Here is an 18215-nt window from a genome sequence, read left to right as displayed (position 1 = left end):
CAATGTAGAGGGTAGAGTGCTCAGATCGCTTTGTTCTTCTGAAGTCGATTACCATCTCCTTGGTCTTGGCTGTGTTCAGATGCAGGTTGTTGTCGTCACACCATTGCTTCAGATGCTGAACCTCCTCTCCGTAGGCTGAATCATCATTGTTGTGTTAAAGTGTTCCTCGATGCGCTGTTTGTATTTGCACTTGGCTTCTTTTATGCCTTTAAGCAGAGATTGGCATGCCTCTTTGTAGACTTGTTGGTCTCCTGATTTGAAGGCGCTGTCACGTGCTCTTAGTAGGGCTCTCACCTCACTGTTGAGCCATGGCTTCTGGTTCGGGAACACATTAATAGTCTTTGTTGTTGTTACACTCTCAGTACATAAGCGTATGTATGAGAGTACGGCACATGTGTGGCCCTCAAAGTCTGATCCTTCTGCAAATACACTCCAATTCGTGTTATCAAAAATAGCCTTGTAGGGCCGTGGTGGCTTCCGCGGTCCACACTCGTACTGCTTTTACCGATGTTTTTTTACCTTTGAATTAAAGGTCTATAAGCAGGGATCGGGGACAGAGAGAGATGGTCAGAGAGTCCGAGATGAGGCAGTCGGGTTGCTTTGTAGGCATCTGGGATGTTGGCGTTGGCGTTGACCTGGTCTAGTGTGTCGTTTTCCCTCATCGGAAAGGTCACGTTTTTAAAGAATCGAGGCAGGACAGATTTCAGGTTTGCGTGGTTAAAATCTTCTGCCACGATCACAGCGCAGTCCGGGTGCTTTGTAAGCTGTTTAATATTGGAGCGCCCGAGTAGCTCCATGGCTGACTTAGCATTAGCTTGCAGCGGCACATAAACTGCTATTATTGTGATCGCTGTGAGCTCTCTCGGCAAGTAGAAGGGTCTGCACTGCACCATCATATATTCTATGTCCGGGCAGCAGTGGACGACTTTAACTGTGTTGCTGGTGCGCCAGTTATTGTTTACAAACACTAGCAGACCTCCTCCACGTTTCTTACCAGACTCTTTGTTCCTGTCCGCTGTGAATGTAGCGTGGCCCGCTAGCTCAATCGCAGTGTCTGGGTTAAAAGAGTCCAACCAAGTCTTTGTGATGATCATAAAACAGTAATCCAAACAGCGTGAGGTGATCCGCAGTCGTAGCTTATCCATCTTGTTATTTAGTGACCGTGAGTTGGTGAGGAAGAGGCTCAGAATAGCCAGTGGGTGTTTCCTGTGCTTCCGTCGCCTACGCCACTTTAGCGGTGGAATTGGAGTCAGTGACCCCCCGGATCTCAGGGGGAATTGAGTCCCAGTCATTGTCAGCGAAGGTGTGCAGGTTTTTGTGGTTTAGAACCGCAAGCAGTTCAGTTTTGCTGTACTGCATTTGTGCTCCTGCATGTCGGAGAAAAAGTGAAACAAAAATACACTAAATAAAAAGAAAACCCTTAAGTTGAGGAGACTGCCGGGTCGCCATCTTGGGTACTCCTCCACTCCTAGCACAGATGAAATTAGGAGCACAAATGGTAAATGGACTGGTTCTTATATAGTGCTTTTCTCCTCTCACTGAGCACTCAAAGCGCTTTATACAACTTGTGCATTCACCCAATCATACCCATACACACAAGCACTTTATCTAAGGTTTTTAGTGCTTCTATCTAACATTCACTGGCATTCACACTCCGATGAATGCATCGGAGAGCAACATGGGGTTAATATCTTGCCCAAAGGATATTTGGCATGTAGACTGGAGGAGCCTGGGATCGAACCGCCTACCTTCCGGTGAGTAGGTGACCCACCTGAGCTACAGCCACCCCCTTACGACCTCAGATCCTGCTGAATTATTACTAAGCGGAGGGGGGGAGAGCACAAATGGGCCTGGAGCTATAACAGAAACACATATGAATTCATGAGGGTACTCTTTTCACGACAAAACCTCTTTGCTTCATCATCATGGCACTCTGTAGTATGCAAGAATAGGCACACTCAGGCACCTTATGCGACACAGAAACACATGCACACACTTCACAGTTTAGGTGTTGTGTAAGATTTTAACTACTGACCTGAATAAAGCTTACAGCCAAACACACACACACACACGTATATATATATATATATATATACACTTGTTTTTTAATGTAGGAATAAATATGATTTGCTTTTACTGTTGTGTGTTTACTGTTTTATGTCCTAACTTTTAAGAATATAGTAATATTATTTTCTCCAGTCTACCCGCTTGTGCCCAAACCCCCACTTCCTTCTTTTACAAGTTCCTGCACTTGATATACTGTCTACCAAAGGCAATAAAGAACTATGAAAGGCAACTATAAAGCTCTTACATAGACTAATGCACATCTGGTAGACAAAGGCACAGGAGAGAAAAAAAGAGTCACACAAAAAAGGCAGGCAATCTCCCATAAACTAAATTTAAAATATGTGACTATGTTCTCATGAGTTCTGAGAGTGTGCAAGCGGTCACCCCCTTCCATTTAGAGGAGTAAATTAAAAAGAAATTAAAACGGGTTACCTGAAAGCAGAAGTTAAGAAGCAACAAATCAGGAACTAGTTATTCTAGTGACACACAAAGGGAATTTTCTTTCTTCTTTCACCTCACTTGTGACCACTATAAGCAGGAACTGCTCTGTTATTATTATTGTTATTGTTGTTTATGGGGGAAAAATTAGTCAGAAAGGAAAAGGGATGCTTTTCTAAAAGTTTATTTTTCATCAAATGCACAAAATCTATTGACATATGGTTCAATAAAAGGTATGTAGTGCAAAGCTTTATTTGATCCCCCCCCCCCCAAATAAATAAAAAATACTGACAACCTCACAGGGGTGTACTATGTCAGCTGGGATTGGTTCAAGCCCTGAGACCCCAAGCTGGATAAGTGGTAACATAATAGATGGGCAAATGAAGGATGAAAACAATGACAAAAGTTGGCTACAGTAAAGCAAAGAGAAAAATAAAACAGGCTGAATATGGAAAATTACAATTGCAATTAATGTTTTTACTCAGGCAAAAACAAAAATACCACAGACAGAGCAAAAGACTTAGACCTAAGACTACTTCTCTTCAACTATATCACTTTCAGAAGACATAGGGATGAATGAAGAAGTCATAACGGTCTGCCCTGCATTTTGAATGCAGAAAATGAGACATTTCAACTAATGTATTTAATCAGTTATATGTTTTTCCACACTGAAAGGTATTACAAATATTATGTTGTGTCTGTTACTTGTTCAGATAAGATAAAGGGGATCAACCATAGAATATTTTTTTCTTAGATTAAAAACAGAAAATAAATGTAAAAAAATGACAGAAAATTTATAAAGTTACTAAACGCTACATTTAACTGTCACAGGCAATATAAATAAATACAATACATACTTTAGTTACACTTCTGTGATACTATGTCTAATAATATGTCAAAAGATCAACACCTATAAGTTTGAGACTACCTGTGTCCAATGTGTCAATGTGGCGGTGAAGTTGAGGTTATATATAAAAGACAACATATTCGTGCACAAATACATCCATATATAAGACAAAATCTTTTAGAACCACTAGATCCATTACGTGTATATTTAAAGTAATTATATTGAAGCATTAATTATTTATTTAGTTTTTAAAGAAACCCCAGTTACAACATTTTTGTTAAAAAGGTCCATCTCAAATCCAACATGTTAAAACATGCTATGGCACACTCTCATTTGATCACATAACAGGGATGCGGTGCACCTGCCCTCACCTTCAGCGTTGCCCTGTCTGCACTGAGGCGCCTCAGTGTGTTTTTCTGATAAGCCGCACTTCTTTTCTTAAGAGTGTCGGTGTCTGTATTTGATGCGAAACGAAAATCACCTCTCCACGACCCGGTGGTCATAAAGGAATCATATCGCTCATCATTCAGCAAGGTGCCGCAACGGCTAAAATCTGCAAAACTAGAGGGGCAATAGGTCGTGGGGAAAACGGGCAGACTGGCTGTGGTTGAACGGTAAACGTAGCCACGCCGACAGAGTTTAAAATAAAACACTCCGCTGATTAGAAGGATAAACATAGAAGACACGGTTGAAAGAGCGATTATCAAATAGAGCGTTAAGTTATCGCTCTCTTGTGACTCATCTGCAAACTCTAAAAGTTCGCTTAAAACGGGGAGGCCATCACCAAGCATTATGCTGACTGTCGCAGTGGCAGAGAGAGATTCGAGCCCGTTGTCCGTTACTAATACAACAATAGTATGTTTTGGTTCATCGTCCTCTATAAATGTTCTCGTTGTTCTGATTTCCCCTGTATGCAGATCTACCATAAACACGTTAGGCCGTGTTGCTTTGATTATTCTGTAAGAAAGCCATGCGTTATGACCTGAGTCAGCGTCCACAGCCACCACCTTAGTAACCAGGTAACCTCTAGGCGCTTCAGCTGGTACCATATCTTCAGCAATGTAACCGCTACTTTGCACAGGATATAAGACCACAGGTGCGTTGTCATTTTGGTCCTTAATAAACACATTTATAATGCAGGTGGTGGAAAGTGAAGGCCCACCGCCGTCTCTAGCTGTCACTTTAATTTGGAAGTAAACTGACTGTTCGTAGTCAAACATGCGTGAGGTAAAGACCTCCCCCGTGTCTGAGTTGATGCTTAAGAAAGATGACACTTCTGAGTTTCTGTCCTTTGATATTTGGTATTGGATTTTAGCGTTAGACCCGTCGTCAACGTCTTCCGCTTTGACTTTAATGACAAACGTGCCAACGGGTTGGTTTTCCAAGATGTTGGCATTGTACTCGCTTTGCATAAATGTCGGGGGGTTATCATTTATATCGCTAATCGCGATTGGTATAACTTTTACACTAGTAAGTGGGGGAGAGCCCGCATCAGTGGCAGTTACTGCGAGGTTATACTCTGGTTGCACTTCCCTGTCCAATATTCCATCAGTCACTAGCATGTAATAGTTTTTGACCTCCGATACTAATTTAAAAGGAACATTTTTTGAGATCGTACAGGTGACACGCCCACTGCTCCCAGTGTCCATATCATATATATTAATCAGAGCAACCATAGTCCCTGGTTTGGAGTCTTCAGCCACGTTAGAAGAGGCCGACTTTATTTCTATCACGGGCTTATTGTCGTTCACGTCAATCACATCAATTATAAGTTTACAGTGTGAGGCCTGGCCACCGCCATCTTTAGCCTGAACATCTAGCTCGTGTGAGCTAGCTTCTTCATAGTCAATGACACCTGATACGCGAACTTCTCCGCTTAAAGGGTCAATTTCAATAACACCTCCCAACTTGTCAGACAGATGACTGAAGGAATAAGTTATCTCCCCATACACCCCCTCATCCAGGTCCGTGGCCTGTAGCGTGGTTATGATAGTCCCTATGGCTGAGTTCTCTGGCACAGAGGCTTTGAAAACTCGCTGGCTAAAAACTGGGACATTATCATTGGCATCTAAAACACGGATAAGGATAGAAGCAGTTCCTGATCTAGCCGGATTTCCCCCGTCAATTCCATTGATTTTCAGTACATGTTCAACTTGTGCCTCCCGGTCCAATGCCTTTTTAAGAACTAGCTCAGGATAAGCATTTCCGTTCATTTGGTTACCCATTTCCAGTGCAAAATTGTCATTCTGGCTCAGTGTATATTGACGGACAGAATTCGTGCCGAGATCGGGGTCATGCGCGCTCTCTAAGGGAAAGCGCCTCCCTAGAACTGTGGATTCCACTAAATCCAGTTTTATCTCCCCCGTAGGAAACACTGGGCTGTTGTCATTTATATCTGTAATGTCCAAAACTATGCTGAATGCTTGAAGGGGCTGTTCAAGTAAAAGCTGATACTGTAAAATGCAGGCAGTGGCTTGTGCGCAGAGCTCCTCTCGGTCTATCCGTTGGCTGATCAAAAGATTGCCTGACGCAGTGTCCAGTTCACACAGCTGGCTTGTTCCTTCTGCAACAACACGGGCTCGACGAGCATCAAGCTCTTTCACCTCCAGCCCCAGATCCCGCGCAACGTTTCCAATCACAGAGCTCCTCTGCATCTCTTCTGGAAGAACATAACGGACTTCTCCAAACGAAACAGCGGAAAGGAGACTAAGAAATGAAAAATGCAGCCACCACTTTAACTGAGGTCGACGCATCATCAATAAACATTTTTTCAGAAATGGATGCACTGTCGACATTATAGCTAAGTCGTTAACATACATCCAAATACCGAACTGAAAATGCAACTGCAATCCTGCGATTTCCTGCTTCTCTGGCTGAGTTAATCATGCTCTATTAAGAAAGCTGTCAGCTCGGATTTCTCTCTCTCTCTCTCTAACCTCTTTTTTCATCTCTCTCTCCCCCTCTCTCTAACTCCCTCTCTCAGACAGCTCCACATACAGCCTCTCTCCTTTTCTCCCCTCATACACACACACACATGATAAAAAGAGAAATGCGCATGTATACACAGCCGCCGGTCCTAACCCAATACTCTAGTTCCACTGACACAGATAGAGGTAGACATGAGCATCCATGACTCAGACTTTATAAAAGAGCGTCACCAAGAGACTGAGAGAATAACTGCAGCTGTCTGTAATATCACCTTCCAGCACGTAACCAAAGTGAGCTCAAGTTGGGAGCTGAACATTAACTGCTAATAAGACAAACACGATCATTGTATTTGAAACAACACGATATGGACACAGTTAAAGTAATATTTATATAATGTAACAGAGTCTAGTATGGGATCCAGGATCTGATGTGGGCCCCGATTGATTATGTGATTGATTAGTATTTTGATAGACAAAGTAGTTCTGACCTACAACCACTCAATTTATTCTCTATTTATTAAACACATTGTCCCAAAAGGACAGGGACAGTAGTTATTTCTACACAAAATGTTATTTATGCCAAATCATTTGGACTTAAACAGACAGACAGGCACGCACGCACGCACGCGCGCACGCACGCACGCACACACACAAAGTCATGAAATGAAAAGCAGAAGAAGTTATTGATGATCTCGCATGCTTGGCTTTACTTTGTTCAACATAATCCCTCTAGTGGCTGCTACGGAGCACTCCAGAATCCAGTTTATTTCCATAAGTAATGACACTAAGAGACAGATGAATCACTCTATCACTCTACTTCCTCTTGCTGAAACAGCAACACCATCCAGCAACATACACATAAATATATCCATGGCACTGCAGCTCTAGCTACAGATTAACGATAATATATCCACATATGAAAAGAACTGTGACTAAGTGATTATCCATACATCAGAGAACAGTAGCTATGACATGCTTATCTCAGATAAACAGGGAAGTCTAATATTAAAAGGTGGCAAGTCTCAGGGGAATGCAGTGGCAAAGGGCCTTTTCCCTCTGCACTGTGAAAAATATGACAGCTTGATACATGAGGATTCATAACGGGTTAAAATATTTCAAAAGAGAATTTGGCTTCATGGGGCATAAAACAAAGGCATATATACAAAATAAACGAATCTCACAAAAAGTAGCTGGATAGGATGATCATGCAGCTATGAAGTCTCAAACTAAATAACACTAAAACAATGCCATTTCATGTTGTACGGGTTTAGTCGGTGTAAATTAAATTAAATTAAATTAAATTAAATTAAATTAAATTAAATTAAATTAAATTAAATTAAATTAAATTAAATTAATATTAGCGAACAGTGTTGTGCCAGTGGGCAAGACATTTTGTGAAGTCATATTTTCATAAGTAACTAACTTGTGTTATTCTATAACACAGGTGTCAAACTCCAGGCCTCGAGGGCCGGTGACCTGTAGATTTTAGATGAGTCATTGATCCATCACAGCTGATTTAAAAGGCTAAATGACCTCCTCAACATGTATTGAAGTTCTCTAGAGGTCTGGTAGTGAACCAATCATTTGATTCAGGTGTGTTGACCCAGGGTGGTATCTAAAACATGCAGGATACCGGCCGTCGAGACCTGGAGTTCGACACCACTGTTCTATAACATTTTTTTTTGTGCAGCTGAAAGCCTAATAAATTAAAAATAAACAAAATAAAAGAAATAAAAGAAAATGAAAAATAAATACAATAACATAAAATAAAATATAATGATGAGATGAATTGAAAAATAAAGTAAAATAACGACATAACATAAAAAATACGAGTAAACCATAGCCAAGAAATTACGTAGCACCAAGGAGATAGAAAAAAGCAACAGTTTTCAAACATTTTCCTACACAGAGAAAAGAAAGATTGGCCAAGTGTGTGTATAGAAACCGAATACTAAATACACTTTGCACAAAATATATTCTCTAAGTTTAACTATTGGGTAAGGAAATTATGCGAGAGTTTAAAACGATTATTTTAAATGTTAACTATTTATATTCTTTTTTGTTTGTTTATTTATTTTTTATTTTTTTAAATAAAGGCTATTGATAAAATCATTGCTATATTAACTCATACCTCTGAGCACCCGTCCAGGTCTCCAAACACATCAGCAAAATCTGATGGACTTTTCTTCAGAGTCTGGTCAGCAGGCAGCGTGTTGTCATTGTATGATGTCACAAACTTAAAGTCACTGGTTCTTGAACCTGTGGTCAGGTACGCATCATAATTGTAAGTGCTGCGTAAAGTTCCTGTGCCATCAACATCTGCGTAAGTAGGAGGGAGATAACCACTGGGGATGGCAACTGCTCCATCAAACAACAGTCTGGGCTTTCTCCTGCGACAAAACCTCAAACCCAGGATGATGATGATGAAGGTCAGGAAAAAGGTGGACACAGACACCAGCGCGATGATCAGATAAGAGGTCAGTTTGGAATTGCTCTCATTATAAGACAGATCCTTCAGTTCTGGCACCTCAGCCAAGTTATCAGAAATAAGTAAATACATGGAACAGGTGGCAGACAGAGAGGGCTGTCCGTTATCTTTCACTGACACTACAAGGTTCTGTTTCATGCTGTCAGATTCAGAAATGTCCCGCTGTGTCCTGATCTCTCCGCTGTGGACACCAATAGTAAAAAGTCCCTGATCTGTGGATTTGACTATTTGATAGGACAGCCAGGCGTTCTGTCCGGAGTCTGCGTCCACCGCGATCACTTTGGACACCAGAGAGCCTCCGTGTGCAGCTTTGGGGACCAGCTCGGTCATGAAGGAGTTGCCCTCTGGGGAGGGGTACAGGATCTGAGGAGAGTTGTCATTCACATCTGAGATGAACACACTCACGGTCACGTTGCTGCTGAGAGGAGGAGAACCGTTGTCTCTGGCCATCACATGGACTTTAAAACTCCTGAACTGTTCATAATCAAACGACCTCACAGCATGGATCACACCCGTGTCTCCGTTCACAGACAGATAAGAGGACACCGGGGCACCGTTCACTTCACCAGCTAACAGAGAATAAAACACTGTACCGTTCTGTCTCCAGTCGGGGTCTCGAGCACCAACGGAACATAAGGTGGAGCCCGGTTTGTTATTCTCACTCACATATGCGCTGTACGACTGTTCCTCAAACACAGGTGGGTTGTCGTTGATGTCAGCTACAGATAACTGAACACTTTTAGAAGAGGACAGAGGTGGAGAGCCCTCGTCAGTGGCAGTGATTGTAATGTTGTAATCAGACACTAGTTCACGGTCCAGTTGTCCTGTGGTGACCAGAGAATAATAGTTTTTAATAGAAGGAACCAACTTAAAGGGAACACCCTGCTGGATGGAGCAGCGGACCTGTCGGTTATTCCCAGAGTCTCTGTCCTGCACGTTAATGATGCCCACCTCTGTACCAGGTGGGGTGTTCTCTGGTATCGGATTGGTCAGCGAGTTCAGATTAACTACAGGGGCATTGTCATTCACATCAGTGATAGAAATCATTACTTTAGCGTAGGATGACAGCCCCAGCCCATCTTTTGCTTTAACGCGTATTTCAAATGATGTAGTAGTTTCATAGTCAACAGCACCAATTACTCTTATGTCACCTACTTTACGATCAATACTAAATATCTTCTTCACTTCATCAGTAACATGTCCAAAGTCATACGTCACATCTCCATTAACTCCCTCATCTGCATCACTTGCGCTTACTGTAATCACTACAGTGTTTAGAGGAGAGTTTTCAGGCAGGCTGGCTTTATAAACGGCTTGGCTGAACACTGGGGCGTTATCATTAGCATCCAACACAGTGACGTGTATTACTAATGTACCTGATCTCTGAGGAGATCCTCCATCCAAAGCTGTGAGAATTAAATTCATTTCCTGTTGTTTTTCACGATCAAGCTCCTTTTCAAGAACGAGCTCTATTGTGTTTCCATTTACAGACAGAATAAAAATTTCATTCTTTTTAAGGTTGTATTGCTGCACTGAATTTTGCCCCACATCCGCATCGTGCGCTTCTTCTATCACAAAACGAGCTCCTCTCACAGCCGACTCTTGAATTTCTATCTCAATCCGTTCTTCATTGAATTGTGGTGCGTTGTCATTGATATCTTGAATGTGAAGGCTGATACGATGAAGCTCGAGCGGATTCCCCAGCACAAGCTCGTGTTTTAGGATACACGAAGCCTTGTCTCCACAAAGCCCCTCGCGGTCAATCCTGTCTGCAACAATCAACTCTCCGTTATTCATGTTTATGTCACAGTAACGTTTGTCGGTTCCGTCGGTGTCGATGCGGGCTCTCCTGCTGAACAGCGCGCCCGTTTTCATCCCGAGGTCTTTGGCTATATTTCCAATAATGGATCCTCGTTTCATTTCCTCTGGTAAAGAATAGCTCATGTCTCCATGAGCGACATGGAACAAAAAAAGGAGGAAAGAAAACCGACGCGAATGAAACCCAAATATGTTCGAACCCATCATACGCGATTAGTTATTAAAATCCTGAAGAATAACGAAAAAAAGAAGCTGAACCCCACAACACAAATGACAACTGCAATTCTCGGGAGGTCTCTTGGGATGCCGTCTTAATTTAGTCACAAAAGCGCAAGAATGCGCGTCCGCACTGATGAATACAGGAAATAAAAACTCATAGGGTTGGTGTTTAGCGCCACCGTGAGTTAGGTTATGCAGAAACACCTAAATAGTAAGTGTAAGCAAACGACAACAAATTTCAATTGTTTTATTGTTGCATGTAGTTATCCGCGACGTTCAAATTGAGAGAAAAGAGTCCTACAGTGTGCATTAGATAGAGTTTTGTTTAAAAAAAAATAGCCCGTGAGAGTACTCTGAATGTCCTTATTTGTCTTCACAAAAAGTTTTTTAAAATGTAATCTCATGTATTGTTACTAAGATGATTCAGACATCTGTCGTGCGCTGTGGACTGTTCTTCACATAGCGATCATCCAGTCACACTACCTTATAATCACCAACACACATTAGACACAGCCAGGTAGTTAAGGTAAATTTAGTAGCTACTGTATTCCAAGTGACACTATTATGATTGTTTTAGTTTTCATTCAGCATTGCTAATGAATCTGCATTGCTAATCTGCTGTTCTGAATTAATATTTTCACACTGCTCAGTCTGGACCTAAATATTCAACCTCAGGCATTTGCCAAAAGAGAGTATGGAAACATGTTTATGTGCTTTTAGGGTGTTTAAAAAAATATCACTGTTTAAAACACTTTAGAAATGATACCAGTTGACTATTTTTCTTTTCTACATTTTTGCCTTTGTTGCACTAAAGTCAGTGAATTATTACAAAAAAATATATACAGACTCAGAGACATTCAGTTCGGTGTCTCTCTTGTTTCAATTCATTTTAAATTCCTAATAGGAAAAACATTTACAGATGCCATGATGTATATCATTCTATGCATATGCATAAAGCATGACCTCAAAATAGTCTGAAAAAATAGATCATGCATACTACTCTTTAATTATAGAAGAATCCATACTGCGCCTTGAGACTGCAGGGGCCAAACTGTTTATTAAATACACAAACTGAATGTATGTTTTCAATCAATGGCATCCTTAAAGCTTTGAGGAGACATGTGTCACATTGTATTTTCTGATGCATTTTAAAAATTGCCACAAATACTTATGATAACATGTATTAAGGTTACTATGACACACTTGCTTATTACTACATATCTTTTTTTTTTAAACTATGGCGATAAAAAGTGATTACAACACCTTGCAGTACCACATACAGTGAAGGATGCCCTGAACCACACTTTGCACTACTTTGAAAAGATGAAGCAACATCCTCTCAATTAATGGCAACAGAGATACATCATACAATGTGTCACTGAGTATGACCAAGAAAGCAACTATGCTTTACATCCAGCAATTATTGTCAGAATGCAATAAGCAACCAGACAAAGCAGCAAGGCACTGACACACACACACACACACACACACACACACACTGAAAAGCAATCACTTTAGATCAAGTTAATCCAAAGAACATACACAATATCATAAAAGTAAAATTAGTCTAAAATCAGTCTTTAACAGACATGTTATTTGGATTACTTGTAATAAGCGTAACAGTTTTTTTAATAACACACATCTAGACTGTATTTGTGGAAAATCAAACTCAGTTATGATAAACAATATGACCAATATTCTGGTAAAATCACAAGTTAAAGAAAAAAGTTTTTCGTGGACAGCAAAAGTCAAAGCAGGAATCTTTTATGTTAAAACAGCGAACTCGTAATTAATGCTAAAGTAAAACAAAAGTCATTTATAAAGTGTATCTCTCAGTGCAATCACTACAGAGATCACCATGGCACAGTCACAATGGGTGCACATTGAAAAGCTGCAATTAACGCTATATATTCTTTGTATTTTTCCTCTCAAGCAAAATCTCCTTTTTACAATCACAGAAAGCAGGTGAGACTCAAATCAGCTGTCACAAAAACTCAAATAAAGACCAACTGCACACCTGTTATAAAATATTGCTATTAATAAAGTGAAATGAAATGTGCAAAAATATAAAGACCTACATTCGGATGGTATCATCTTTCGAAGAAACACCAGTGGGAAACAATGGTATTCACATTTTCAGTCATTTAGGGGCTACATCAGTGAATCTAAAAATATAATTACACAACATATTTGAGGTGCTCAAATGTAAGATGAATTGCGTTCCATCATATGACAAAAACGTCTGTCCAAATCAAAGGATGAAAAATGACATCCAAAAGATTCACAGCAACACAGCAAATGTCACAAAGACTTTCAGTCTTAATCCCAGTAGCACAACATTGCAGGTGGAATACATATGAATAACATGTGCAAGCAAGCTGTTACAGCTGCTTTTTAGGCATATGTTATTTTAGATGGGCTAGACTTGAAGATGGATACAGTTTGGCACACAAATCTCATGCTGAAATGACACGTTAGCAAGAATGGCCAAAGATGTTCACTGCTAGTGTAATAATGTTGTGTTAAAGATCAAGATGTGGTTAATCAATAAGAGTAACTTACACTATGAAATGCAGCTCACATGTGTAATGGTTTTTAAGTCAACACTTAAATTCTGCAGCATTGAACCTGTTTTGCTCCAAAACACAACTAAATTGCATAAAAACAATAATAACAACACAGCTAAAGCACACCATGCCTTTTATGTAGTTTTTTTCCCCCAAATAGTATTATTTAATAAACAACATTAGGTTAAAGGTTAAGATTGAGGTTTTGATTATAATATGAGAATAATATTCCTGAAAAAAAGGCACTTTCATAAATTTCAATTAACAATAAATGTAGTTATAACTGACTAACAATTGAAAAATGACATGGATGGATAAAAACAAAAGTCCAAGCAAGATGCAATAATATACCTTATGTGAATGAAAATATGTCAGGACAGAATGCGAAATTACACTAAACAAGACTTAAATCTAAAGTATGAAAAATATGATCACACACCCAGTATAGAAGAATGACCATGGTGAAATTAAACCAGTTTTAGCCACTTTAAAGGAAGATAAAAATGGGAAAACTTTAAGACAACTTGAAATGTAATGAACTACCTCTTGTACGAGTCAAACAAAAGGACAATTGTGTAAAGTTGAAGTACAAACAAAAAAATGATTTTCAGGAAGGAAGTGGGCACAAGATTGAAATATAACTGGGTTACTGCCAACAGCTCATACCTCTGTGCACCCATCCAGGTCTCCAAACACATCAGCAAAGTCTGATGGACTTTTCTTCAGAGTCTGGTCAGCAGGCAGCGTGTTGTCATTGTATGATGTCACAAACTTAAAGTCACTGGTTCTTGAACCTGTGGTCAGGTACGCATCATAATTGTAAGTGCTGCGTAATGTTCCTGTGCCATCAACATCTGCGTAATTAGGAGGGAGATAACCGCTGGGGATAGCAACTGCTCCATCAAACAACAGTCTGGGCTTTCTCCTACGACAAAACCTCAAACCCAGGATGATGATGATGAAGGTCAGAAAAAACGTGGACACAGACACCAGCGCGATGATCAGATAAGAGGTCAGTTTGGAATTGCTCTCATTATAAGACAGATCCTTCAGTTCTGGCACCTCAGCCAAGTTATCAGAAATGAGTAAATACATGGAACAGGTGGCAGACAGAGAGGGCTGTCCGTTATCTTTCACTGCCACTACAAGGTTCTGTTTCATGCTGTCAGATTCAGAAATGTCCCGCTGTGTCCTGATCTCTCCGCTGTGGACACCAATAGTAAAAAGTCCCGGATCAGTGGATTTGACTATTTGATAGGACAGCCAGGCGTTCTGTCCGGAGTCAGCGTCCACCGCGATCACTTTGGACACCAGAGAGCCTCCGTGTGCAGCTTTGGGGACCAGCTCGGTCATGAAGGAGTTGCCCTCTGGGGAGGGGTACAGGATCTGAGGAGAGTTGTCATTCACATCTGAGATGAACACACTCACGGTCACGTTGCTGCTGAGAGGAGGAGAACCGTTGTCTCTGGCCATCACGTGGACTTTGAAGCTCCTGAACTGTTCATAATCAAACGACCTCACAGCGTGGATCACACCCGTGTCTCCGTTCACAGACAGATAGGAGGACACCGGGGCACCGTTCACTTCACCAGCTAACAGAGAATAAACCACTGTACCGTTCTGTCTCCAGTCAGGGTCTCGAGCACTAACGGAGCATAAGGTGGAGCCCGGTTTGTTATTCTCACTCACATATGCGCTATATGACTGCTCCTCAAACACAGGTGGGTTGTCGTTGATGTCAGCTACAGATAACTGAACACTTTTAGAAGAGGACAGCGGTGGAGAGCCCTCGTCAGTGGCAGTGATTGTAATGTTGTAATTGGACACTAGTTCACGGTCCAGTTGTCCTGTGGTCACCAGAGAATAATAGTTTTTAATAGAAGGAACCAACTTAAAGGGGACACCCTGCTGGATGGAGCAGCGGACCTGTCGGTTATTCTCAGAGTCTCTGTCCTGCACGTTAATGATGCCCACCTCTGTACCAGGTGGGGTGTTCTCTGGTATCGGATTGGTCAGTGACTTCAGATTAACTACAGGGGCATTGTCATTCACATCAGTAATAGAAATCATTACTTTAGCGTAGGATGACAGCCCCAGCCCATCTTTTGCTTTAACGCGTATTTCAAATGATGTAGTAGTTTCATAGTCAACAGCACCAATTACTCTTATGTCACCTACTTTACGATCAATGCTAAATATCTTCTTCACTTCTTCTGTAAGATGTACAAAGTCATACGTCACATCTCCATTAACTCCCTCATCTGCATCACTTGCGCTTACTGTAATCACTACAGTGTCTAGAGGAGAGTTTTCAGGCAGGCTGGCTTTATAAACGGCTTGGCTGAACACTGGGGCGTTATCATTAGCATCCAACACAGTGACGTGTATCATTAATGTACCTGATCTCTGAGGAGATCCACCATCCAAAGCTGTGAGAATTAAATTCATTTCCTGTTGTTTTTCACGATCAAGCTCTTTTTCAAGAACGAGTTCTCTGGTGTTTCCGTTTACAGACAAAATAAAATTTTCATTCTTTTTAAGGTTGTATTGCTGCACTGAATTTTGCCCCACATCCGCATCGTGCGCTTCTTCTATCACAAAACGAGCTCCTCTCACAGCCGACTCTTGAATTTCTATATTAATCCGTTCTTCATTGAATTGTGGTGCATTGTCATTGATATCTTGAATATGAAGGCTGATACGATGAAGCTCGAGCGGATTCTCGAGCACAAGCTCATGTTTTAGGATGCACGAAGCCTTTTCTCCACAAAGCCCCTCGCGGTCAATCCTGTCTGCAACAATCAGCTCTCCGTTACTCATGTTTATGTCACAGTAACGTTCGTCGGTTCCGTCGGCGTCGATGCGGGCTCTCCTACTGAACAGCGCGCCCGTTTCCATCCCGAGGTCTTTGGCTATATTTCCAATAACGGATCCTCGTTTCATTTCCTCTGGGAAAGAATAGCTCATGTCTCCATGAGCGACATGGAACAAAAGAAGGAGGAAAGAAAACTCACGCGAATGAAACACGAATATCTTCGAATCCATCCTAAGAGATGAATTATTAAGAGGCTGAAAAATAAGGAAAAAAATGACCTGAACCCCAAAACACGACTCACAACTGCAATTCTCGGGAGGTGGCCCTAACTGAGACACAAGAGCGCAAGAATACGCGTCCACACCGATGAATACAGGAAATGAAAACTGTTAGGGCCGGTGTCTAGCGCCACCGTGAGTTAGGTTTTGCGGAAACACCTTAACACTAAATCTAAGTAGACTACAACTAATGCTCAGTGCATGATTTTTATCTTCTTTTAAAAATATATTTTTATGTAGAATAAATATGTAAAATCTCAGTTACTATAAAGGAGACAATGGGAGAAAAGAGTTTTACATTGTGAATCAGGTAAACAGTTGTAAAATCAACCAAAAAAAGAAGAAGAAAACCATTCAGTCAGTACGACAACTATAAATGTGCTTTTTTCTCTTCATAAAATTATGATATCTTTAATTGTATGTTGTTGTTGTTTCTACTAAGAGGATTCAGACTTGGCTGTGTACCTGGAACTGTTCTTCACTGCCTTGTTCTCATCACCACACACACATATGCAGGTTGTTTAGTTACACTGAGTCACTTACTGTACTCCAGGTGACTGTTTTATGTTTTTTGTCTCCATCCAGTAGATACTGCTAATTTGCTGCTCTGCATGACTGTTTTCATACTAGACCCTCTCAACCCAAAGGTTCAAATGTAGCTACGTTTATAATAAAGAATTAGTATAATAAAGAATTGCATTTATATTGCACTTTTCTAGACACTCAAAGCGCTTCACAGTTCCACTATTCATTCACTCTCACATTTACCATTTACACACTGGTGGAGGCAAACGACAGTTGTATCCACAGCTTCCCTGGGACAGACTGACAGAAGCGAGTTTGCCATATCGTGCCATCAGCCCCTCTGGCCAACACCAGTAGGCAGTAGGGTGAAGTGTCTTACCCAAGGACACAGCGACCAGGACAGACAGAGCTGGGGATCGAACCGGCAAACTTCCGGTTACAACATGAGCTTCCAAACCACTGTTGCGTTTACAAGACTGGTGCAGGAAAATGTTCATGTGCTTTCAGTATGTTTTTACTCTTATGTCTACTACTGCTATGTTGATATTTTTGGGATTAAATCCTGTTATCCAGTAAGTAGGTGTCACAATTGGATTTCAGAATTACACCTAAATTTACAGTCCAATGGTTTATGGTTTCATTTGTTGCTTTTTTAAAAATTAACAAGTGTGCCATGCGGTCACCAGAGTCGCTAAAGAAATCTCAGTTGAGACAGTGCAAACTCAAGAGCTCCAGTTAAACTACACACTGCCTCATTTTACAACTCATCAGTCACATGAATTAGAAATCAACTTTCACGTATTTTAAAATTAAGATCAAAGACAAAGCTGTTAAAGAAACAGTCCTACTAGTCAAGTGTGATGGAATGTGTTTAAATATAAATACCTACAAACAGATAGTAATACATGTTTGCACTCATTTAGTGTGAAAAAATATAATTATAATCTAAATTGCTATTGCTTGCAATTAAGATGAATTGCATTCCATCACTTGACAGCTACTTCTGTCCAGTGCTAAGAATATATAATGCAGCCATCAGATTACAAAATTCACCAAATTACTCAGTCTGACATATGATAGGAAAACATCACAGGTATGAGAAGTATGAAATAAATGTAGAAGTTAGCTTTTATAGATGCTTTTTGTGCATCTCCTATTTTAGATAGGAACAAATCCAGGTTGGGACATAAGTCTCATACTTAAAATGTGACATGACAGCGAGAATG

The 18215-nt window shown here is 40.7% G+C and overlaps 3 protein-coding genes across 19 annotated transcripts in view; all 3 read right to left on the bottom strand.

The window, feature by feature from the left end:
* The window catches only part of LOC113037327 (protocadherin gamma-A12-like), a 98786-nt gene that overhangs the window by 1751 nt on the left and 78820 nt on the right, over positions 1-18215 (bottom strand). The window lies entirely within an intron of this gene.
* Positions 1-18215, bottom strand: part of LOC113036849 (protocadherin gamma-C5-like) — a 271126-nt gene that overhangs the window by 183793 nt on the left and 69118 nt on the right. Inside the window, exon 1 of one of the 17 annotated variants that reach the window (XM_026193687.2) lies at positions 8411-10971. The exons of 15 other annotated variants lie outside the window; for them this stretch is intronic. In XM_026193687.2, the coding sequence (XP_026049472.2) occupies positions 8411-10792 (2382 nt within the window). In that variant the 5' untranslated portion in view covers positions 10793-10971. Of the gene's footprint in view, positions 1-8410; positions 10972-18215 lie in introns of those variants that run through there. One more of the 17 variants, XM_080288566.1, reaches the window with a different exon arrangement.
* Positions 2674-6368, bottom strand: LOC113037242 (protocadherin beta-15-like). The gene has a single exon (XM_026194123.2). It carries the CDS (start codon positions 6169-6171, stop codon positions 3682-3684), a length of 2490 nt encoding a protein of 829 aa, XP_026049908.2. The 5' UTR covers positions 6172-6368; the 3' UTR covers positions 2674-3681.

This window comes from Astatotilapia calliptera, chromosome 2 (genome assembly GCF_964374335.1).
Source record: "Astatotilapia calliptera chromosome 2, fAstCal68.1, whole genome shotgun sequence".
Classification (NCBI taxonomy): domain Eukaryota; kingdom Metazoa; phylum Chordata; class Actinopteri; order Cichliformes; family Cichlidae; genus Astatotilapia; species Astatotilapia calliptera.
This window is presented reverse-complemented; position numbering and strand designations above follow the sequence as displayed.

Bases quoted from the DNA above. Each gene is read 5' to 3' on its own strand.
- LOC113037242 (XM_026194123.2), bottom strand. From the start codon at position 6,171: ATGTATGTTAACGACTTAGCTATAATGTCGACAGTGCATCCATTTCTG.